The sequence below is a fragment of the Myotis daubentonii genome, chromosome 1, assembly GCF_963259705.1.
Source record: "Myotis daubentonii chromosome 1, mMyoDau2.1, whole genome shotgun sequence".
Taxonomy (NCBI): Eukaryota; Metazoa; Chordata; class Mammalia; order Chiroptera; family Vespertilionidae; genus Myotis; species Myotis daubentonii.
Window position 1 is genome coordinate 189,337,656 of NC_081840.1, and position 25,494 is coordinate 189,363,149.

Here is a 25,494-nt window from a genome sequence, read left to right on the forward strand (position 1 = left end):
TCTTACCATAAATTTCAAATTATTTTAGACCCTGCCATTATCCATTGATTTAAGTAATAGATAGAAACATTTTACATCATATTTAAGGTTCTGAAAATATCCTTTTAATATGTGTATGCTTTTCAAGTTAAGAATTAGATTCTTCCATGAATTTATCTTAAGAGAAGATAAATTTGGGGTGCCTAACATCATGGATTCTTTCACAAACTATATCTGAAATAAAAGAATGCATGGGAAAAATGTTTCCTTTCACTGTATTCATAAAAAAATTAGAGTGCAAGAATACTGTTAAGCAATTAAAATGTATTTAAGTTCACATCCTATATACATTTTCTAAGAAACCATTTTTGAAATAAGAAAAATCATGATTTTAAGATATAATTTTATTCTTGTATGAAAATAGTAATGAAATAAAACTAATAAATTCTAGGAGTGTTCCAACTGTCCAAAAAAAGTTTGATAATAAAACACCCAAGTTTTCTTCATTTTGTAAAATAAGGTTATTTTTTACTTCTTGTTGGAACAAAATCTAGTGTACCAATGCTATGGCACCACCAAATTAAAATTATAAGTCGCCTATTTTGCCTGTCCTAACAGACTTAATTTATCTATTTCTACTATATTTAGATTTTGTGACTATGTTGATACATCCATAAGTCTTGTCTTTATTTTTTTCTTTTGCTCACTTACCTGTGTTGTCTTCCTTGATGCTTCCATGGAGTTTTTAGACCACGGTGATAGGTTCAGTAATTGTGACTGTGGTGGTCTCAGGTGTGCTTGTGATGAATTGTGAGGAAGCTTCCTGATTAACCACAGAGCTCACTGTTGGTTCACTGGACAAAATCACTGTTGGCTCATCAGCAGCAATGATATTGATGGTAGGGATGACTGCCTTATCCTGATTTTTCTTTGGGGGGATGGCAATTTGTGATGGAGTTGATTCACTGGGTGGGAAAAGTGTTGCCTCATCAGCAGGAATGGTATTGGCAGCAGGGGTGACTGCCTTATCCTGATTTTTCTTTGGGGGGACGGCAAAAAGCGGTGGAGTTGATTCACTGGGTGGAATGAGTGTTGGATCATCAGCAGGAATGGTATTGGCAGTAGGGATGACTGCCTTATCCTGATTTTTCTTTGGGGGAATGACAATAAATGATGGATGTAGGTATGGGTGACGTACCAGAGTGGGTGGGTAGATATTTGGCAGGGCTTGCCATTGAGGAATTTGGGCATGTGGCCTAATTGAAACTGGTTTTGTATGATATGGGTAAGGCATATATTGGTTATTATTAATTGGTACAGCTGGTCTATATTGGTAGTAATTGGGTGCAATGTGCGGATAACTCTTCCACACATAATGAATTGGAATATATTTGACTGTGCTTTGATCAAACAATCTTTTATCAGTCTCACGGCACTGCAAAGAATAAATTGTGCAGAATGGTGTTATTATAGGATAGAATGTAGAGATATCTTAAATCAGAATTTTTTTGAAATAATGTTATGGTATTTAACATTGACTAAGTACAATATTAAAAGTAATGAACCCCATAACCATATTTATTATTTTACAAGATATGATTTATACATTTCCCTTCCACTTCTTAATTTTCAACAAATATTAAAAATAGTATTAGTTTCAAACAAATTAGATGAGGTAACCCATAATGTAAACCACATTGCCAAGAGCTTGGCATATATGAAGAGTGCTCAGTAAATGTTGAGCATCATGTTAGGTACAACAGGTAGAAACATCTCTTAGAGACCTTTGACATACTATACACAAAGAGACCTCACACAGAGAAATATATATATTTATATATATTTGTAAAATATATATAAATATATATACAAATATGTTTGTATTTACTAGTATATATGCAGTCTCAGCACATATTCATAATTGTTTAAAATATTTTTTTATCTAGAGATTAGGCTGAGGGCACATGTGTTTTTCCCCTAAATTAATTATAGCCGAATAGTAAAATAATATTATGTGGGAGATTCTGGATTTATACTTTAATTTTTTTTCCAGTTTAATTTTATCCATTAAATATAATTTAGGCAATTTTCTATTTTTATTTGCTTCTGCTCTACTGATTATGTATATTTATCAAAATATATCTTTAGGTTTTTTCCATATAAGTAGAAAAAATCAACAAAATTACACTGTAAGCAAGCATTTCTCATGAAGGGGGATATTTAAATATATTCATTTAAACATATTTGGGAAACAAAAGGAGGAAGTAAATACAAGTGCACGAAAAATACTCAAAGGTTTTTAGTGGGTTCTTTCCCAAAGTCTTAAAAAGTGGGCAGGAGAGATATCATTAAATTCTGCTTTTGTTTTCATATTTTCTCAATGTTAAATTAATGAAAGAGTTTTCTCCTGTTGTTAAATATACATGAAGTCCAAAAACACATGATTTAGGTTATAAAACAAAACCAAGATTTATAGAACATCGAGGTTGATTCTTGTTTGCTGAAGGGTTTTTTACAATGATTATTAAGTTTTTTATGGAATTTAAATATTTATTTAGTTTTTAGACAGAAGCATTTTAATATCATTGGACTTTTCAGAATATTATACTTGGAAGTTCATGTCTCTACAAGAAGTAATTAAAGTAAACTTACTGTTTGTTGTTCCTGGTTTTGCACCTCTGCACCCTGGTGAGGTTCAAAGATATAGTAAGAAATACATTTTTTTTTAAAAAAAGGCAGGGTCTAGATTTTTGTGTGCTTATTAAAAGCTTTTATATTATAGACAAAACACTAGAGGCCTGGTGCACGGATTTGTGCACCTGTGGGGTCCCTAAGCCTAGCCTGCCGGTATGGGGCCAAAACCGGCTCTCTGACATCCCCCAAGGGGTCCTGGATTGCCAGAGGGCGAAGGCCAGGCTGAGGCACCACTGGTGCACTATCAGGAGGGCTCCAGGGCGTGTCTGGCCCATCTTGCCCAGTCCCGATCAGCCAGACCCCAGCAGCAAGCTAACCTACTGGTTGGAGAGTCTGCCCCCTGGTGGTCAGTGTGCATCATAGCGACTGGTCGAACGGTTGGACACTTAGCATATTAGGCTTTTATTATATGGGGGGGGTTCCCTCAGTCCAACCTGCACCCTATCCAATCGGGGACCCCTTGAGGGATGTCCGACTGCCAGTTTAAGCCGGCAGTCAGACATCCCTCTCATAATCTGGAACTGCTGGCTCCTAACTGCTCACCTGCCTGCCTGCCTGATCACCCCTAACTGTCTCTGCCTGCCTGCCTGATTGCCCCTAACTGCCCTCCCCTGCCGGCCTGATCTCGCTCCCAATGGCCCTCCCCTGCCAACCTGATCTTGCCCCCAACTGCCCTCCCTTGCTGGCCTGGTTATTCCCAACTGCCCTCTTCTCTGACCTAATCTCACCCCCAAGTGCCCTCCTCTGCTGGCCAATTTGGTTTTGATTTGTTGGTTTCTATGCCAGTCAGCGTGAAAAGCTCCGCCTCCTAGGCAGCCATTGGCTCCTCACAGTTCACCCAGATTTGGTTCTGATTGGTCGGTTTCTATGCCAGTCAGCATCTCTGGGCCTGATCAGAGAGGCGGGGTTGATCAGCAGCCCCCACGGAGAGAAACAGAGGCGTGCTGCTGGTGAAATCCCGAAAGAAAGAGAGAGGCAACGGCTGATCAACAGCTGCCATGGAGGCTGAGGATCAGACCCTGCCTCTCTCTCCGGGCCTCTCTCTCGGCCTGATCTGCAGCCCCTTTGGCAGTCAGTGCTGGATCTCTGTGCCCGCACCAGCAGCAGTCAGTGCTGGGTCACCACAGCAACCCAGCACTGACTGCAGGACTGACTTCTGGTGTTTGGTGGAGCCTTTGGTTGGTCATTGTGGGCCCTTGGTTTTTATATATTAGAATGGTTTCTCTTTTATTGTAGCATTGTAAAATATTGTAAAGAATTTCCCATGCCGAAACCGGTTTGGCTCAGTGGATAGAGCGTCGGCCTGCGGACTGAAAGGTCCCAGGTTCCATTCCGGTCAAGGGCATGTATCTGGGTTGCGGGCATATCCCCAGTGGGAGATGTGCAGGAGGCAGCTGATCGATGTTTCTTTCTCATCGATGTTTCTAAATCTCTATCTCTCTCCCTTCTTCTCTGTAAAAAATCAATAAAATATATTTTAAAAAAAAAGAATTTTCCATGGTTAATTCATCTACAAGGTCTGTGAAGCACTCAAAAAGTGACAGCAATTTACCTATTACAATGATAATAATAATGAACCTCATGGTTAAATTGTCTTTAAAAATCATTACATAGGAAAAAATATTCAAGGTTGAAAATAATATGGTCATCTAACTCTTGTGCCAACAAATGTATTTGATATTTACTTTAATAAAAACTATTAATAACATTGTTTGTATTAAATCTACATTGTTAGAAATAAGGGGAGCAATGAGCATATCTCTTTTTCTGTCTCCTAAGAAGAATTATGAGTTTTATGTAGATTTAAAACAATTGCCTCTGGCATAACATCAATATATAAATGTTATATACATACTAATATTTTTTTAATTTTTAAATTAAATTTTATTGGGGTGACATTGTACTAATGTTTTTTTAAATCAAGTTTCATTTGTTTTTATAGTACTTTTCTTAATCTGGTTTGCAATGTGCATAGGAAATCAGAAGTGAGAAAATTTCCATAGATGTATATATATGAAACTTTAAATAGTCATGAAGGCTTTATAAACTTTGGAGATGAGGTCATAATATAAAATATTTTTTAAATGATTGTTCTTGTTTAAGGCATGTCACACACACTCCTTGGATTAAAAAAAAAGTTTCTAGAAATCTTTTGAAAGTTGTAGGAATATAAAATCAAAAACTTGATAAAAAGAACAAAATTCAGGTTGTGTTGAGATAGAGACTTGTTTTCTTCTAAATTGCTAATTTAAAGTTTAAAAGTTTAAATAGCAATATAAATATTATAGAAACTTTGCCTACACTAAGAAATTCTGATCACTTAAATATCTTAATATTATATCAATCTATATTATGTATTTCTGGCATATGATTTAGTATTTTTTGAAGAGGTGTAATCTCTCATAATATTTTTCCATATTTCTTTTTTTTAATATATTTTATTGATTTTAGAGAGGAAAGGAGAGGGAGAGAGTGATAGAAACATCAATGATGAGAGAGAATCATTGATTGGCTGCCTCCTGCATGCCCCCTACTGGGGATTGAGCCTGCAACCCAGGCCTGTGCCCTAGGCCAGAATCAAACCTGAGACACTTCAGTCCATAGGCCGATGCTCTATCCATTGAGCCAAACCAGCTAGGGCTTTTCCATATTTCTTATAGTTTTATACTTATGGTTGAAAAATAAATGATCAATGATTATGTCATGAAATGTTTATTTTTCACTCTGTTGTTAATCATTAGGCTTCTTTCAAAAAATGTTTTATTATAGAGAGATAAATAACATCTGTATACCAGTGGCCTTTTTAATACTCTCTATTAATTCCTTAATATATTTTCTCAAAAATGTGACTTTTGGGTTGGGGAGAGTGTGAAGAAAAACCTTTGATAAGAACTATCATATTGTTGCAGAGAAAAGTTGTGCCAATTTATAATGCCAATCAATAGGATATAAAATTGTGAAGTTCATATCATAATTGCTAATATAAATATTATTTAAGTTATTTTTATTTTAGAGAGAGGATTAAATGAACACATAAAAGATGCTATCACATTATTCTTTTAATTTGTGTAATCTTGACTACTTATAAGATCAAATGATAAAATCTATAAAATTTTCATTCTCCTTTTGAATTATTTGTTCGAGTCCATTGAGACTTTTGTGAAGATGGAAGGACTGTTTGGGGGCTAGAGCAGGCTCTAGCTCAAGAGGGAGTTGCTATAGAGCAGGCAGTTGAGGATCATATTCTGATTTAAACTTTAGTGCTTATCTCTTAAAGAAAAAATCAAAGTTCTAAATGTACAGGTGTCTACAATAAAATGGAATTTCAAAGAATAAGTAAAAGAAAATAATGTGAAAGTCATAATAATTCAAATTTTTAAAAAGTTTTGCACCAATAATTTATATAATACAATTGTTTAAAAGAAATTAACCTAAAAGCACGTCTAAATTTAATAATAAATGAATTATGAAACAAGGACTAGTGCCCTTCCAAATCTTATGATCTAAGAGTTGACCATATTACATCATTTCATTTTATGTTGGAGACAATGATATTACATCATTTTATATTTGCTTTTCTATTCTTGCTGTTGGCCAATAAGTGCCTGGAATCACCAAATGAACACGAAAATAAAACAGAGCAATAGTCAAAACAACAATGGAAACAAGCACAAAAAATTAAAAGAAAAAACTCCAAAACCTTTTTCTTGGTCCAATAACCTTAGCACACATGTAATTTAAGAAAATACCTAAAAACCATGAAGTTTTTAATGCATATAATCTTTGGGAAGGAATCAGTCAGTTGACATAATAGGAAGAGTATAACAAAAGGTCCCATAATATTTGAATATTAAGGGTAGATGTGTCAACGTCTTTGAAATTGCTGCAAAAGCTTGAATAATTAAGGAATGACTATTTCATTACTCATGCTAACAGCCTGAGCACTTTTCCTTTCTCCCCCAAGCCAAGTTCATGAAACTTTAACATTGATACGGATGAGGTTGTTTCTTCTTCTATTATTTGATATGTTTAAAAATTTAAAATCAAGAACATGAACAGGATTCTGACCCTTTAAATACAGAATCAGCCTTCATGTTGTTTTTTTTCTATGTCCTTTCCACTCCTCCAATTGTCAAAGATGAACAATGAACACTGATGATTTGACATTTTAAAAATTGCTTTCCGGTATATTTTCTCACAAGCCAGCACAACAAAGTTTCAAATGGCAGAGGAAAAGGTGAACATATTCATGATGCTAATTCAGAGAGTTTGGATAGTTCCCCACAGATCAATCTCTTGTGACTATATATTTGCATATGCAGAGATACATGTGAAAGGAGAAATGTTAAAGCTTTATTTTGGTCTTATACAATCTATAATAATAAAAGTGTAATATGCTAATTAGATCGGACATCCTTCCGGACGACCTTCCGGATGACCTTCCGGACAAAACCGTGGTGTGGCAGATGGGGGCCGAGGCAGAGGCAGCTGCTGTGGCTGCCGGGGCTGAGGCAGCTGTGGGGGCAGAGGAGGAGCCCCTTGCACGAATTTTGTGCATCAGGCCTCTAGTAATATATATGAAAACATCATATAATCTACAAACACAGACACTAAGAAGCTGCTATTATAAATATTTTGATCATTATACTGTTCCATGTCATTATAACCTTATGGCCAAGGCTTCTTGATAACAATTATTTGGGAACTTTCACTAAATGGTTTTGAATGGGGGAAAAAAAAAGGAAAGCTTGAAAAAAACTTCTAATCTCCTAAGCATTTATTTCCTGAAGAGATTGGAGTTGTTACAAGATTAGAGTCTGATCCTCAACTGTAATTTCTGTATTCTTCTTTATAAATTATTTTTAGAGCATTTTATAATTCAAAATGATTTTTAGTCCTCCCTTGTAATGTATTTTCTTTATAGTATTAGAATTTTAAAGGTTTTCTATACACAATAAAGTGGGATTTCTTAATTCCTGGGAACTAAAAGGATATTCAGAAGAACAAGACTTTAATTGTATGATATAAATAAATATGAAAGAAATTACTTTTAAGAAAATATATCTAATATGAAATTATTTTGTTTTATAATGTATAAATGTATTTATCAATTTATATAATTAAACCTCTTAAATAAAATTTCTCAAGGTATCAATATAAATTGATTAGATGAAATTAACTTACCAAAAGAGGCAAGATGAGTGCCAGGATATTCAAGATTAGAAAAAAACTCTTCATAATTGCACCTAAAATTTAAATAAAAAGTATTAAATTAAAAGGGTCTGTTACTAATAATTTAGGAGTGATTTAAAACAATGTTTTTTTAAGGAAATAAAAGCAGATTGATTTAGCCAATGTGGAAAATCTATTTTATCAAAAGCTTTGGAACACCCAAACTTGGAGTATATAATTTATAATTTTAATTTTTGGCTATATTACTGAAAGTATCATTACAAGGTTAATAATCTATTTACCATATACCAAGAATATACTAGGAAAAAGGCAGTGTGTCAAGTGTTGAGTTTATCATGATGATTTGCTGTTGCCAGCAGGTAACATCGATTTTAGGAAGAGAGTTGGACCATCCACAAATTACTATAAGAGGAAAGAAAATGAAAATGCCCTAAAAGTGGTTTTCTATAGATAAGTTTTCCATTAAGAATTCTTTATGTAAGAGATAGCATGTAGGTGGCATTTGCCCATGCAGAGATGAATATTATAGGGAGAGAAAATTTTCAAGTAGAGGAGAAAGCTTGGGAATACCCATGGGCATTTGGAATGAAGTGTTTGATGAGAAGAGAAAGAAATCTGGGAAGAAAGTTTAGGGAAGAAAAGGGACAGGCCTTATATGCCAGGTTAAAGAATTAGGCATGGCTTTGCAAAAAACAAAACCAGTTGAGTGGTTTTGAATTAGAGACTGATGTGACTACTTTCCTTTAGAGAACCGAGTCCTATCTCAGGCTCTGCCTCTACTTGTGTAACTTTGGCCAAGTGATTTCCTTTGCCCGGCCAGGCCTTACCTATTTTATCTGTAAAATAAAGGTTTAAACAAGGTGATTTCTAAAATTCTATAATTTCATGATTGATCTAACAGGAATTTGTAAGAATCTGAACTCTTCAGTTCACACAAAATTATATCACACACACACACACACACACACACACACACACACACACACACACACAAACATTCTGTAAAATGATAGCAATTCCTCCCTTTTTAGTATAAACAGAAATACTTATCACCTACTTAAACCTATGAAGTACTTAAATTTGCTTTATTGTGAAATAGAATTATTCACCTTTTATGAGGATATGAAAGGCATGTTTTAAAACAAGCTATATTATAACAAATAAAATTATGGCACTTGGATAAAAATAAAATTAGAAGTTAATTAAGGGATCCATGTGAATTATTATAACACACTCATCTTCCTGAGAAGTTAGTCCTCTGTATTTGTCTGAAGAGACAGGTTTATTGTCTTGAACACCTTCTTATTTTAGAATTTACATCACGTTCAGTAGTGTAGCCAATATCAAACCTTGACTTTAACCCAAGTAAAATTCAAAATAAATTTGATCATAGCACCATACAAAATCTAAGGTTTAGATTAGATACTAATTTCAAAATGATGTCAATATGTATTCAAGCTTAACAGTTTAAAGCTCAAAGGAAGAAAATGTATTTCTAGAATAACTTTGATAGTGTTATTAATAGCCAGTGTGAAAGGAATCATTCTCTCTTGATGTTTCAATATAATTACCTTTCCTTGTGCTTGTTGGGTCTTGCTTGGCAGTAGGTTGAATTAGATTCCCAACTCCAGAGAAGTATCAAGGTAAATAACTGAAGACTAATTAAAGGGTATTAGTGCCTTACATCATGCGATTTATTTTCCTCCTATGTTTTACCCAATAGGAAGATGACAAAAAGGAAAGATTTGATGACAGCCGGGTTATCTTTGGGTCAATCTTAGTTAACGAAATGTAGAGGGGGAAATAGAGTTACCTTTCATAAAGCTTGAAAAGAGACTATTCACACCTCTTAAATAATTCATTTTTATGTTGTATGAAGAAGTATAGAGGCATTTTTAAAATATTAATTGCATTCATAATGAACTAATCCCACCAATTTGAATTTAAAGCTACTGTTAGAATTAAAAATAGCTAGACACAATTTCATATTTTAAACGTTTCTTTTTAGTTTAAGAACCTGGATATCAAGCAACCCTACATATATTATGAGCTCCAGTTGGACTTTTTTTCTCCTAGAATTACAACTATTGACCTTTAAAAATTAGAAAAGTTACCACCTCTTACACACCCAAGTGCAATTTCTTACAAGTTAAATCCAAAAGTAAAATATTTTAATCAGTATAAAGTGGGAAGTCATTTGCATTTGAGCTGCAATATGCATTCTTAAATAAGTTCATGGTATAAGCATTTAATATATAAGCTATCAACTGGTTGATTTTTAATTTTTTATGAATCAAAATTGTATTCAGATTTTTAAATTTCAATAATATAGGTGAACCATTAAGGATCTAAAAAATTATTATTGAATTGGGGATAATTTTTCTATGTCAATGACAGCTCTTTCTGAAATGCCACCAATATGAGGGAAGGGTATTTTGGTAAAATACAGTTAAGCAAACAATTTGCCTAGATAACTCTGGAAATAATATTTTCTTTTGCTTGCATTTCTCTGGGGAAAAAGTTAACTGTGACTTCACTTTAGCTGTGAAGGCCTGGCTTAATTGAGGTATTTACAGGAATCCATGTAGGACTGCCAGAATACAAACAAGAAATAATATCAGCATTGTGGGTTTTTTTTTACATTCCTGTTTTTTTCTTAGAAGTATTTCATGTCTTAGAGTGTTAGGAAAATGTTCATAACCCTAGAATGTTTATCTAGGTTGTACAGAGTAAACTAAAATTTTCTGTTTCTCAGAATAGTTGGCTTCTGCTGTTCAGAGAAAGGTGTCTGAGTTTCAAAATTGCTAAAACAGCTGTTAAGGAAATAAGACCAGCCATTCTATTTGGACTGTTTAGTCACACTGTTCCTTTGGTTTTGATGACCAAGTGATAATTGGAAGATTATGGTCTGGTCAATTTCTTCATTAAGAAGGTATTTTATTCCACATGGCAACTCTCAGTCAATATCATACAAAATGATATTGATTCTCACTTGAGTTGTTATTTAATTTACAAGTACCAGAGACTCAGAACAACTTTAAAATATTGGTTTAGCAGGAAAATATATTTTACCTGGGAATGCTAGGAATCTTCCCCCTACCACAAGAAAAACATTTCTATAGTGGTGTCACCCATCCACTTCAAATAGGAACCTGGCTCTCTTGGGAGATTTGTGAAACTGAATATTATTCTTTGAGTACTAAAATTATTTCAGGTACTGTCCCAGGCATTAGGGATAAATTAATAACCAAGGCAAGCAAAGATCCTTGCTCTATGGAGCTCACAGTCCAATTTACTTGAATACTAGTGACACTGAATATTCTCTGTATATATTGACCTAAGGCAATCTAAGAGATCTATGAAGTTTTGAGTGACTATTGTAGATGAACTAGGTGAATTCTATATTAGAACTATTCAGATACCTTACTGTTTTCCAAAGAAAAGCAACAGGAATATCACAAGTCCTATGATAATTTCAGGATGATGGGTTGGTGCTGAACGAAGTCTCAAAAGAGAGTGTTTGTATTTCGGAACTGACTCACCAACCTTGATTTAGTCACATACTCATCTTAAGTGCCATGGTGTACTCCTGAAACATCCTTGGAGTCTGGAAAGAAGACACTACAGCTTCTTTTTGTTTAGATCCTGATAATCAGTGTCTATTCATAAAACTACTCACACAGTGGTGAAGCTGGGAAAGAGGCTATTGTGGGCTCATAAGTTTACATTTCAAGCCCTTTGAAGTAAATATCTATAATAATAAAAGTATAATATGCTAATTAGACCAGACAGCTGAACGGCCTTCTGGACATCCTTCTGGATGAAGCCACAGTGGCAGAGGCCAAGGCAGAGGTGGCTAGGGGCAATCAGGCAGGCAGGTGAGTGGTTAGGGGTAATGAAGCAGATAGGCAGAGTGGTTAGGGGTGATCAGGCAGGCAGGCAGGCGAGCAGCAGTTAGGAGCCAGTGGTCCTGGATTGTGAGAGGGTACAGGCCGGGCTGACTGAACTCCCCCACCCATGCATGAATTTCGTGCACTGGGCCTCTAGTATTGTAATAAGTGAAATGATGATTATTAACTCATATACATTCTTTTACCTGTAACAACTTACTGTTCTGTGAGCATTTCTTTCATCTGATATGTACTTTATCTATTTTCGCTTATTTTGGTGATATTCACATGCATGTGTATTTTTCTCTTCTGTCTTTTACTTCTCAATGACTTCATCTTTGTCTCTTCTTCCCCAAAAATCCATTAGATAAATTATAAGCCCTATCTTAACAACATATCCTAAATCTGTCATCACTTTCTAGTCTTATCTTTATTGCCTTCATCAGTCCCATTTAGTGATAGCTCACACCTGGCCATAAGAATAGTTCCCTTTCTGGTGTGTGGACAAAAGGGGCCACATGCTGACCTGACAAGCTCAGGAGAGGCCTGCATGGCAGTCTTGCAAACTCAGAGACCTAAAGTAACCACAAAGGATGGTCTGAAATTAAACTTTAAAAGCAGTTATGGTGGGCAGTTACGTCCTAGGCCAGTATCTTCACTGATAAGGTCAACCTTTATCTTAACTGAGCCTATCTGTCTTTATGCATCTATAATAACCTACCCTTGAAATGTCTGGGTAACTTGTAACTTCCCTTTTTCTGGAGCCCCTGGGGCACAACCAAATGTGCTGGGCGCCAGGACAGATACCACAAATTTCTTCATTATTATGTTCATTGATCCTGCACCCACCTAATTATGTGTCCATCATTTTACTTTTTATCCAATCCCAGGGATTTCCCCTGCTTTGCTTTATCCCTCCTCCTTAATCTATCACCAATGATTTTCATGTAACCCACCCATGTCCCTCCTTTGATTGCAATGTATAAATACAAATGTAACCCCGCCATTCTCCGGAGCACTATCTCAATTCGTTGAGGTTCTGCTTCCCAGCATATGTTGACAGTTTGGCTCAAATAAACTCAGAAAAATTCTTTACAGGTTTCAAAGGTTTTTTTATGTTAACAGGTGTCACTAATTTCATTCTTTTCACCTTAAAGTTACCCCTCACACAGTTATAAAAATGTTATTTTTTGGACATATTACTGATATGATTATTCTCCTGCTTAAAGTTTTTTAAAAGCCACTTAGAATAAATTCCAAATACTTCATCAGGGCCTATTAGTTTTGATATAAGTTAGTTTCTCCGTATCCTTCTTACCTTGTCACCTACTGCATTTTTTCTCACTATGTGGAAAAAATAGTGAAAGATTCGATAGCCTTTCTGTTCCTTTCCCAAATTAAAAACTTTTCACTTTTGTTCATAGTCTCTGAAATGTTTTTACTCCAATTATTCTCATTAGTGTGTCATTTGTATTATTCAGTTTTCAGCTTGAATGTTTTTTTCTTAGGAGCACTTTCTCTGGCACCTTTTCTAATTAGTCATTTCCTTTCCTCCATCCCTTTTTACTTTTCATAACAATCACAATATAAAATGATTTTTAAAGTTTGTATGTGTTTACTTACTATTCTTTATCTTCTTCCACTGGAAGATGTTTCTCAGTGCATAGACCTAAGTCTGCCACATATTAGAAATAACATTTTTTGCACAAATGATTAATTATCTGAACTATATGTTTAAGTTGCAAATTCTTGTCTCACCCCACACAATTAAGTTTGAATTTTTAGGGAAAGGGTTTTCCCAGAAGCCTGCATAGTAAATAAGCACCTGAATATTTTTTTTTACATGGAAGAAAGTTTGGAAATCATTCCTTTCTTCTGCATAAAGTCAGACCTTGGCCATGAAGAACTAAGGAGGACAGGCATACTGTATTATCTCATTCTCCTAGAATTCTAATTGATTTCACTGAAAGCTAGTATATGTGGATTAGAGATGGGTTTTCTGGGATTGACTTTCCTGTGGGAGCATTTGAACTAACTTCCCTCAGCGGTTGGGGAGGCTGAGCTCCAGCCTAGTTCTGTGTTGAGTGATTGCAGCTGGATTTCAGTGTGGTCCTCTGGTTTTATTTTAATACCACATGAAAGTCTAGAGTAGTTGAAAGAAGCTAGAAGCTTTTTTAAGTGTTTGGAGGGAGGGGCACTTCAGTTATCAATGCCTCCCATTGCTCTAGTGCCATTAACTACCTTCAGCTATCTTGGTTTGACTCAAGTTTTGCCAGAAGTTTCAACTCTGCCTGGATATTACTGAATTGACAAGGAATTTTGGGAATGTACTCTCTTGAATGTCTTAGTCATTCACAAACATCAGCTCACCAGATGATATTTGTCCTCTCTATCTATATGAAAAATTAACAGTAATGAATGTTCTGAACAAGAGTATTACTAAGATATTAATTATTTTCCTTTTGTTTCTAAGGACAGAGGTTATTCCCAAGGCTAAAAGTCTTCATATAATAATTAGAAGTAGGTTTTTAATTATTTTATTCCCAAATTTTGCTCTTTTACTTTGCCCAATGAAGCCAAATGCCATTAAAAATACCAATTTTTTAGTTTCTCATCTAGTACACATCTGTTGAACACTTAGTTTATGCTTATATAATTGTCAATAACCCATTTATCCATTAAGATTCAGCTCAAAGTCACCGTGGGACCTTTCTTAATTTATGTAGTTTCCCTTCTGTTTTAAAAACAAACAACAACTCTGTAAATGCTTTATGGGTGTGTTTATTTATTGAAATTTCATACATGTTTATCTCCCCTCACTAGATTGTAAGATTTTTAAAGGTGAAAAAATCAATTGCTCAAATCCCTAGGTTTTAGCACAATGACTGGCACAAAATTAGTATTTTTTAAGATAATTAATACAATCTGAAAGATTATATGGAAGACATGTGAGTCCTCTTCCTAAGGAACTAATAGAGTAGTAGAGATGAATTTAGCTCTTTGTTTACTTTTACATAAAAAATTATTTAATAGTCAGTGGTCCTTCTGTCTCTATCAATGATTACATTTTAAAAAAGAACAGTGTGTTCAAGGACAAACTGATCTTAACTGTTTTCTATGGGGATCATTCTATTGTCAATTTAGTTTGGGAAATGTAGTTAAGCAAAATGATTTGTAAAGCTGGCATTCTCAAGAATTTTATCTTATGCATGTATACTGTAAATTTTGAATGGCTGTTTGAGGATGAATATTTATTTTAGGGAGCTACCTGGTGAAAATAATGCTTCAAGAAACACACTTTGATAAACAGTGCTTTTGTGGATTCTATCCCCATAAATCACTGGATAACAAAAAAAAGTGGAACTCTGGTTGACTGGTTTGTTGAGAAACTGTTCCACCAACCACAATAAACAAAGGCGACAGGACCAGGAATGATGTTGCCCAAAATCCAATGGGGGAAATAACTGATTAACTGATTAATTTTAATAGCATATATTTGCTTCACAAATCTAGTAGTTAAATGTTAATGAGAGTATCTCCCCTACCCACCTCCCCCCAAGAGTTACAATGACATCATTTGAGGTGCATAAAAGTTCTAACCTGAGAGTTAAAGACACATATCATAGACTTCACACACACACACACACACACACACACACACACACACACACACACACACACACTCAGAGGAAAGAGTAAATTACAGAGCTGGTCTTCCCTAACTTCAGAGTTGCCAAGGTTTGCCTTTGGCCCCTCCTCAGGCTCTGATTTCCTACCTTCCTGTGCCCCTCATTTTGGTTTCCCATTAATGTCCTGCTTCAGTCATGCAATAGCCTCTAATCTGTCAACTGTAAGGTTAGGAAACACTCCCTATAAAATCAATGTACCAAATTATATTGAGGACAGTTTGATCTTCTTGCTGTCCCTCCCATAGTTTTAACTGGGATCACTGACTTTCATACAAAACAATGAATATTTATTGTTTGAGGAACATATAATCCCTGAAGATGGCTAAGGGAGACAGCAGTTTCCCTGTTTAAATCATGCCAAAAGGCTCATTAGGCTGGCCTTGGTTCATAGCCAGTTTATGGGTCATGGCAGAATTTCCTTCATGACGCTAAGGGTCTCAGCTATGAATGATTTAAACTTGGGTAGAGAAATGTAATCTTTGTTCAAAGAAAATTTTTATAATTTTCTGATAATTTACCTGTAGGGACAAAGGCTGCCATTGTGACATAATGGAAGGCTCATTGTGCAATCTTGTTGGATGACTCCTGTTGTGTACCACAAGAAAGTTTATTTTCATCACCGCCTGCTACCTTTCCCTCCTTCAAAGTTCTGTTTCTAGAGTGTCTGTTATGGGATTTATTGGAACTGGTGATCAGGACAAATTGTTCCTCAGTAAAGTTCACAAAGCTTTGGCTATGTGCATTTTACTTTATATGAAAGAGAAAATATACTTGTTAAACTAAAAAACTCTAAACTTGCCTTTTTACAAAGCTGACACAAATGTTAAATACTTAAGACATAGACATAAATATGTTTTTTGATGCTTGCATTGTCTTGGAACAAATAATTTTATTCACAACTTGACATTTTATGGGCTCTACAATTTCTGTAACAGAGGATAGATGCTAGTGTTGTAACTAAGAAAGAACTGTTATCATTTAAATATTTATCTTAAGAAGTTTTTGATTTCTCTCACAAAAAGGAATCTTTAGCTAAATTATATATTGGTATATTGGGGAGCACACGAGACTTGGTTGGAAAGTTTGTAAGGAGAACATTCTGAGAAAAGGGAAGCGTGTGGAAGGCCACTTGTCCTGTATATTGAAATTCCAACTTATGGGAGTGTCGACGGCAGTGCCCCTAATTATTCCTTGACTTTTCCAAACAAGTCTGTGCATATGCAGACCCCTGGGTGTTTACTGGAATCCTTGTGCTTAACCTTTGGGTGTCCTTACTTAAAAAACACTACAAACACATGTGTCCTCCCAAGATTAATTTCCCTACTGATTGTATCTAAAAGATAAACTTTATCTCAAACTGCTGCTACAGTAAAAGCCTAACAAGGCAGGCAATCGAAGATGCCTGGTTCCTTTAGCCAGGCAGTCCCTTAGCCCTCTCTTCCACAGGGTCTGCTGGTCAGCCGCAGCATTGATATAGGTCAGAGATATAAAAATATGTATATTGGAAATGAAATGTGTGAAGATTTTATTAATATCTTTCATTTATCAAACATTCACCAACTACCTTCTACTCTGCTAAGTACTGGGGAATGGTTATATTATTGTGATACTCTAGGACAGCCGTGGGCAAACTACGGCCCGTGGGCCGGATCTGGCCCGTTTGAAATGAATAAAACTAAAAAAAAAAAAAAGACCGCACCCTTTTATGTAATGATGTTTACTTTGAATTTATATTAGTTCACACAAACACTCCATCCATGCTTTTGTTCCGGCCCTCCGGTCCAGTTTAAGAACCCATTGTGGCCCTCGAGTCAAAAAGTTTGCCCACCCCTGCTCTAGGAACTTACAATCTCCTCAAGAAGGATATAGAAATATATTATTTATTGGAAGCTAAAGCATAATAAGAGTCATAAATAAGTGAAAAAGTGCAGTGGGGAAGCGTGAAAGTGATTCGTGATTCATTCTGTTTGGAGAGATAGAAGAAAGTTTCTCATGAAAGTCATAATAATGGATTTAGGTTTTGAAAGATAAATTGGATTTACACATTAAAACACAGGAATGAAATGGACATTCCATGAAGAGAGGGCAGCATAAGCAAAGGCACAGCTGTGTGAGAGTGAAGTCCAGTTGTGGAGAATGGCAATGGCCTGGTGTGACAGCAGGGGCTGTAAGGGAGGCTGGGCTGATGGCAGGGCATTTGAAAAGAAGCTTGAGGTTACTATGTAGAAGGCCTTGGATGTCATGCAAAGGAAAACAGATTTTATACTATCCTATATAATAAAAGTCCAGCGACCACAATGGCAGAATGACCAGAATGACCGCTTGACCAGTCACTATGAGGTGCACTGACCACCTCTTAGTTTCTTTCCCCAGCCGGCAGGCTTCGATTACCAATGGTGAACGGAGACCTGGGGTGGGTGGCGGGGGATGTGGGCACACCAGGCCAAGGCCCCTGTTCTGACAATTGCCCCTCACACAGAGGGCGACCAGCGGTGGGGGTGGGGCTGGTGAGCAGACAGGAACGGCTGACCTCTTGGTCCCTCCCCCAGCCGTCAGGCTCCCACTGCTGGATGGTGAACAGGGAACCAGGGTGGGTGGCGGCAGAGGGCAGGGCCGGCTGCCGGCAGCCAGGGAAGATGGCCCTGATCACAGGCCTGGCCTGGGGACCATACCCACACATGATTTCGTGCGCTGAGCCTCTAGTAGGCAATAAGAAGCCTTCCAAGGCATTGGAGCAAGTCAGAAACATAAGTCAGCATGTGTTTTCAAAGATAACATTGGTGGCAGCGTGGCAGGCATAAACAGAGGGGGAGATGGGTAGCAGTTTCCATTTTTTGTATGAGTTTGATTTTTCCTCCTGAAATAAAGTGAAAAAAGATGGAGTTAACTAGTCTTTGGCACTGCCATCATGGAGTCCTGGGCTCAGAATTTGTTTTAGTAGACCTGCAGCTTAAACAAAGGCCGAGGAATTGGAATGACCTGGTTTTGTATTTCTCTTCTGCCACATACTTGATCTATGACTGTGTAGGTCCTCAGGACTTTCATGATCTTCAGTTTCCCCATATTAGAAATGTGATTACTGTACAGAGATTATGTAAAGACTAGTGGCCCAGTGCATGAATTTGTGCACATTGAAAGGAAATTAATTAGAAGAAATATTTTAATATCACTATTCACCCTTTCTCTATAATAGAAGTGTCAGAGATGAAAGAAAATTAGTAAAATGTATATGAAAATAATATATAAATTGATTAGTAAATAAACAATAACAACATGATATAACAACAACAAAGACATGATATAAAAACAAAAACATAATACAAAAACAATAAAAACATGATATAAAAACAACAAAAACATGATGTAAAAACAACATTGATAAAAACTATGACTGATAAATTGATTAAAATTATTCTAATATCTCCTTGTATACCACATTAAGAATAAAAACACTTTCAGAGTGCTTGACTAATTTCCCTTGTGATGAGGTATTTATGACTTTAACTTTAATATCACATGGCCTTTGAACTAGAGAGAAAGCAACATATAACTGACCATGTCCAAAAATGGGTTAAGGAAGGAATATTCCTACTCTGTCTAGAGTTTGTACTTATGATTTACTAATAGTCATTGCAAATGCTGGCATCACAGGAAACTGTCTTCGAATTAATTTAAATGGGAGGCCAGTGTCAGAGGGGGACAGTTGTGCCAATAGTTGGTCTTCATTCATATTGTGTCGACAATGCCACTTTTTTTTCAGCTTCAGAATGCCAACAAAAACAACCAAATTCACAATCAACAATGACAGATTGAAACACACCCGTGCAATTGGCACCAGCAAGAGCTTTATATGTATCGCACAGTGCGCATCATATGTACCAGCCAGTTAGTTGAATAGACATATGTTCTGTCACTTAGACTTTTATATATAGACTAGGGGCCCGGTGCACGAAATTCGTGCACTGGGTGTGTGTGGGGAGGGGAGTGTCCCTCAGCCCAGCCTGCCCCCTCTCACATACTGGGAGCCCTCAGGCGTTGACCCCCATCACCCTCCAATCGCCTGATCGGCCCCTTGCCCAGGCCTGATGCCTCCGCCAGAGGCATAGACCCCCATCACCCTCCGATCGCCTGATTGGCCCCTTGCCCAGGCCTGACGCCTCCGCCAGAGGTGTCAGGCTTGAACAGGGGATCCCCATCTCCCCCTGATCACTGGCTCTGGCCCCCGCCCAGGCCTGAGGCCTCTGGCCCAGGAATCATGCCTGGGCAGGGGACCCCCATCTCCCTCTGATCGCTTGCTCCACCACCCACCCAAGCCTGACGCCTCTGACCCAGGCTTCAGGCCTGGGCAAGGGGACCATCATATCCCCCCAATCCCCGGCTCAGGCCCCGCCCAGGCCTGATGCCTCGGCCAGAGGAGTTGACCCTCATCACCCTCCGATCACCAATCACCGGATCGGCCCCTTGACCAGGCCTGAGGCCTCATGATTTTCTGATCATGGCTGGGGGGCAGGGCAAAGGCGGCCCCAGGGCCGCCTTTGCCCTGCCCCCCAGCTCTTAGCTCCCCCCTGGGTTTCTGATCACTGTCAGTGGCAGGGGGCTTCTTCCTGCTTTCCCTTTCGCCTCCCTGCATTGTGCCTACATATGCAAATTAATCACCATCTTGTTGGCAGTTAACTGCCAATCTTAGTTGGCAGTTAATTTGCATATAGCCCTGATTAGCCAATGAAAAGGGTATCGTCGTACGCCAATTACCATTTTTCTCTTTTATTAGATAGGATAGATTTGATGTTATAATGATTCAAAGAAAGGACTTTGTAACCTACAAGCATGATAAAAATGTTTATGAGTTTTAATCATTATGAGTTTTTTGAAGTTAGGGACAGTACTTGATTGCTTTTAATATCCTTTACCCATACATCAAGCTTAATACCCTACTGTAAATAAAGTACAGATTTACTTGAGTAATTGAGACTCAATTACTCATACTTTTTTAAAAAATTAAATCAACCTCTGGCTCTATTAATACAATCAGTGCAACTGTAGAGCATGAGCTGCCAAATAGACTTTCATTCAAGGTATTTCAGGGCTGGTTGATTTTGGTTACTTCCACTCCCCATACTTTTCCTAGAATGTTTAATCATCAAGAAGTGCATATTAAAATTTGTTAAATTTTATTTTTCATAATTACTGGTAATGCACATCTAGATCTTTAGTCTAACACTCTTCACCTGAGCTACTTCAGCGAGGCCCTGTCAATGCACATTTAGAAAATAGAAAACCTTGGTATTTTTTTTTTTATGTCAACAAAAGAGGACCAGTAAAGAATTGATGAGAGAATACTGTGTGTTACTTCAATTATATTTATTTTTCTTTTATTAACAGGATTATTGATTCTTCAAAGAAGTGGCTCACAATCAGTTTTAGTGACCTGCAATAAATCACGGGCATACAGTTATTAATCCTAATGGATCATTTGCTTGTGAATTTACAGTTTCTTTTAAAAAAAACCTTTATTGTTTTGAGTATTAAAGATGTCCCCCCATCCCCGCCCCCATTGCCCTCCTCTACTGGTTCCCAACCCACCCCAGGCCTTCACCACCCAATTGTCTGTCTCCATGGGTACTGCATATATGCGTGTAAGATCTTTGGTTAATCTCTTCCTGCCTCCCCTCCCCCCTTCCCTCTGAGATTCTTCCATCTGTTCCATGTTTCCATGCCTCTGATTCTATTTTATTCACCAGTTTATTTTGTTCATTAGATTTCTCATTTGTTTTGATTTATAGATTCAATTGTTGATATGTATTTATTGCCATTTTAATGTTTATACATTTTATCTTTCATTTTTTCCCCCTTCTTCTTCTCCTTAAAGAATACCCTTCAACATTTCATGTAATACTGGTTTGTGAACTTGAAATGTTTTTGCTTTTTAATTACAAATATTGTCTCAAAAGTACATCTAATTCAAGAACTGGAAAACTTTCTTCTCAGGTACACCGAGTAAATGCAAGAAAGAGGACAGAAGTCCTTTAGAGGTAGTATTAGCTGAATTTTGTTTTCCTAAAAACTGGGAAACAAAATAATCCTCTGGGTCCTAATATAATCTTTAATATAGTCTACTTCCCCTCAATTTATCTGGTAATTGACAGACCGTTAACTTTGTTTTTGTTATAATAAGATGACAGGGGTCTCTATTATAACGAACACTCAGCCTTCAGAATTTTTATAATAATGTGACTAAGTTTGGAGTTTTAAAATTAATTAGAAAAATACATAATTTTCTAAGGAGTAGTCAGAAGATTCTGGGAACTTACCGAACTTTGGTTATTTATTAAGATCTGAACTTTGGTTAAAGTTTTGCCTTCTTTAGCCTTCTGATTCAGCCCCAACATACACAGATGTTGATTATAGTAGAAAAATGTTAAAAACATTTTACAAAAACATTTTAATAAGAAATTGTTTCTATTACTCCACAGAAAATGAGGGATTTAAACTGCTATGTTGATTGGATCATGGAAGGACACATGTATGTACCTCTGAGTAGACACCCTAACAATCTATCAGAGAAAAAAAAAATCAAAACAAATGGTAACTTCGTGGTGTGGCTAAGTTTAAAAATTGTAATTTTAGCCCTAGCCAGTTTGGCTCAGTGAATAGAGCGTCGGCCTATGGACCAAAGGGTCCAGGGTTCGACTCTGGTCAAAGCCATGTACCTTGGTTGCAGGCTCCTCCCCGGCCTGGGCCCTAGTCGGGGTATGTGAAGAGGGCAACCAATGTGTTTCTCTCATATCGATGTTTCTCTCTGTCTTTCCCTTTCTCTTCCACTCTCCCTAAAAGCCAGTAGAAAATTTTTCTTGGGTGAGGATTAACAACAACAACAAATTTGTAATTTTATTTTTCATGGAATGATGCATTCCAATCTACAGACAACAAACTTAAAAAAATACATGCTTTGTACTTTGTATACTTACCACTTATTTCATCTTAAATTGCACTGGGACATTTTTTTGTTTACTGTCCACTAATAGGTGTAGGGTTAGGCAGAGGTATTGGAATAGGGAAGTAGTAATATCTAAACCATGGGTATCCTTGGTATAGGAATGGTGGATATCGGCCAAATGGATATCGGTAAGGAGGCACATAATACAGTGCGGGTGATTCATTACTCCCGCTCACCTGGTGAACAAAAAAAATTAAAAAGGCTTGTTTTACTCTTTAAAAAGGAGAGATAAAATAGTCTTTTAACATTTGGATCTTAGGCTTTAGAAGCTCTAAAATCATTTACCTTTTCTATATGTACTATGAACAAGGATTTGATTAATTTGCATCATTTTGAATAATTTTAGGAAATTACTTAGTGGTAACTAGTGTTCTTGTATCTTTATATTTATAGCCAAATTTTTCTGATAATTGCTTCTATGATTATAAGGTCAAGAGAGAGGGGGTGGGTAAGAGGGCATCAAATTTCTCCCTTTGCCTTTATGCAAGGTCTTTACCCAAATCATGCATTAAACACACTCTCCTCTTTATCTCTTCTTTCTCCCTTTTCCCCATGTCCATCTTCTATCCAGATCTTTATCAAGTTCTGTATCCTTAACACTGTGTAGTTTTAGCCTAAACACCATGCTTCTTTTCAGATAACAACATTTTTATTAGTATAAACAAATTCCTAAATAAAACTCCCCCTTTTCAAATTTTCTTTCCTCTAAATTTTTTTTGATTAACTGTTTAACCCCAAATAGTCTTTTTTGTGAATTTAACACTGAAAATAGTAAGAATTATTATTATTATTATTATTATTATTATTATTATTATTATTGTTATCTTTCCCTGGAATGGACTTGGTAGAGTTAAAGCAGAGTAGGGGCATGAGCAATTATGAGCCTTCATTAGGTTTGATAAGTTTAGAAAAAGATATAACAATTCGCTACACAGTGGTTCATGTTTCAATATGGATCCCACTGTTACATGCGATGCTCAGGTAATTCCAGTCTTATAAGCAGAGATCAAATCCCTGAAGTCTACATTGTTGAGTGTCAATACCTAAGCTCTTTAAGAATTTCTCTAGAGTTTGAGAAGTTTGAATAAGGGAGTATCTTTAACCATAGTTACAGATATTTCTCATGGAAATCTTACATGTTAAAAAGAGAAAATATAACTTACACTTCGTGGTTCTCTTTCCTGATCTTGGGAGACCTGAAGTTCAAACAATGAAATTAATTCAACTCATGCGGATGAAGCAAATGAACTGAAATATCTATATCTATATCTAATCTATCTATATCTATCTATCTATCTATCTATCTATCTATCTATCTATCTATCATCTATCTATCTATCTATGAAAGAAATGGACTACCCATTACCTAACTCTGAGTATTTGTTTTTCAAAAAGCTAGGATTTACATATCCAGAAAATATTGTAGAAACTATTTTCCTGAAAAAATATTCATATGTATTTTAAATGATTCAAATTCACCACTGTAGCAAGGCTATGTGGACTTGAGCTATGAAGTGAACAATACATGATTTATAATATTTTCTAGACTATAATGTTTATGTTAAAACAATAAAAAAGAAGTAAACAGATTATAGCAAAAAAGCACAGATGTCAGGCATGTTTATAAAGTAGCATACTGTATGGAGGGGAAAAAATCTTAGGATTCCTGATTAGAACAAAAAATTAGTAAATTGGTAAATATTTTGGAGTGTAGAATGGATACTTACAGGGAAACCAAGAGAGACTGCCAAGATGGCTGTGATCAGAAGAAGAACTTTCATCTTATGCAGAAATAGCCTAAAAGTCAGCAAAAAGACCAAATGTTTGCATAAAATCAAACAATCCAGTTATAGTGTATATTGCATTATCAATAGCTCTTTGATGTTAGTCAAGACACTTTATAATCTTGGGGCCTCAAACTATTTGTTAATGAAGAACATTGTTTTCCAGGTAAAATCAAAGGTACTTTATAATTTTATAACTATACTAGTAGCCCGGTGCACAAAATTTGTGCACTGGGGTGGAGGGGGGGGGGGCGGAAAGGGGCCCCTCAGTCTGGCCTTCACCCTCTCCAATCTGAGACCCCTCAGGGAATGTCCAACTACCTGTTTGTGCCCACACTTTTAACAGATAACAGCTCCATTGTTGTTTCTTTCTTATGCTTAAAACCACTGGAATTAGTAGGTATTCAAAGTGTGTATACATTTTGGGGGGACACCCTGTATATCTCTAGTCAGCGGTGAAAGAAACCAACAGCAGATTTGGAACCCCCAGACAGGGAACCTCGCTCACTCCTCACAATCTCCCCACTTCACTTTCCACCTTTGTGGGCAGCAGGAGAATCAACGTTTTCTCTCATTAATTTGGAAAAGCATGTCCTGTCACCTGCTGCCTGGCAGGAGTGCGCTAGGCCCCAAGCAAGGGAGGCTCAGTCAGGCCAGCCTTCGCTCAGTCGCCCTGACTATCCCACTGTTTCACTGAGAGGACGGAATTCCTCTCCACCTCTGTGTTCTTGATCTTGAACGCTGACCGAAGGCACCTCAGCGAGGGCTGCCCTTGCCCACCAGGTGTGTCTGTCTGCATCTGCTCCTGCGTCAGCACCTGCATTAACCCCCTAGAGGTGATCTCATAGCTGCACTGGCCTCCGTGGGAACAGGGCATCACCACTCCGCCCTCTCACTGTCATCTCACAGGCGCCCACCCTCAGCACCCAGAACACCCAGACACTCTCCAAAGGACGTGAGCGCATCAGAGGGGATGTGTGCACATCCTGTGGGGGTGTTAGGCATGCTGGGTTGATGGAAGTGCAGTGGGGAGGCGGGGGAAACTTGTGCACGCCTTGGTTTGCAACTGTTGCAGGCGCAGGAGGGTGACAGTGTGCTGGGGGATGTTCACACGCCAGGGTGGGATGTGCACACTGGAGGCCTCTGGCTTTGCAGATCCTCAAACCCCCGTGGTGCAGCCAGGAGGACGTCAGTCTGGCCCGCCATGGTGGCTGTCCCTGCGATCCTGCACCTTCTGGGCCAGGAGGCGAATCTTGCGCAGCCACTCC

The 25,494-nt window shown here is 37.1% G+C and overlaps 1 protein-coding gene across 1 annotated transcript; it reads right to left on the minus strand.

The window, feature by feature from the left end:
- Positions 1-724: 724 nt before the first annotated feature.
- On the minus strand, positions 725-18,508 carry CSN3 (casein kappa). Its single transcript, XM_059706547.1, has 3 exons — positions 18,455-18,508; positions 1,115-1,414; positions 725-892 (listed from the first exon to the last, which is right to left on the minus strand). Exons 1-3 carry the CDS (start codon positions 18,506-18,508, stop codon positions 725-727), a joined length of 522 nt encoding a protein of 173 aa, XP_059562530.1.
- Positions 18,509-25,494: the final 6,986 nt, after the last annotated feature.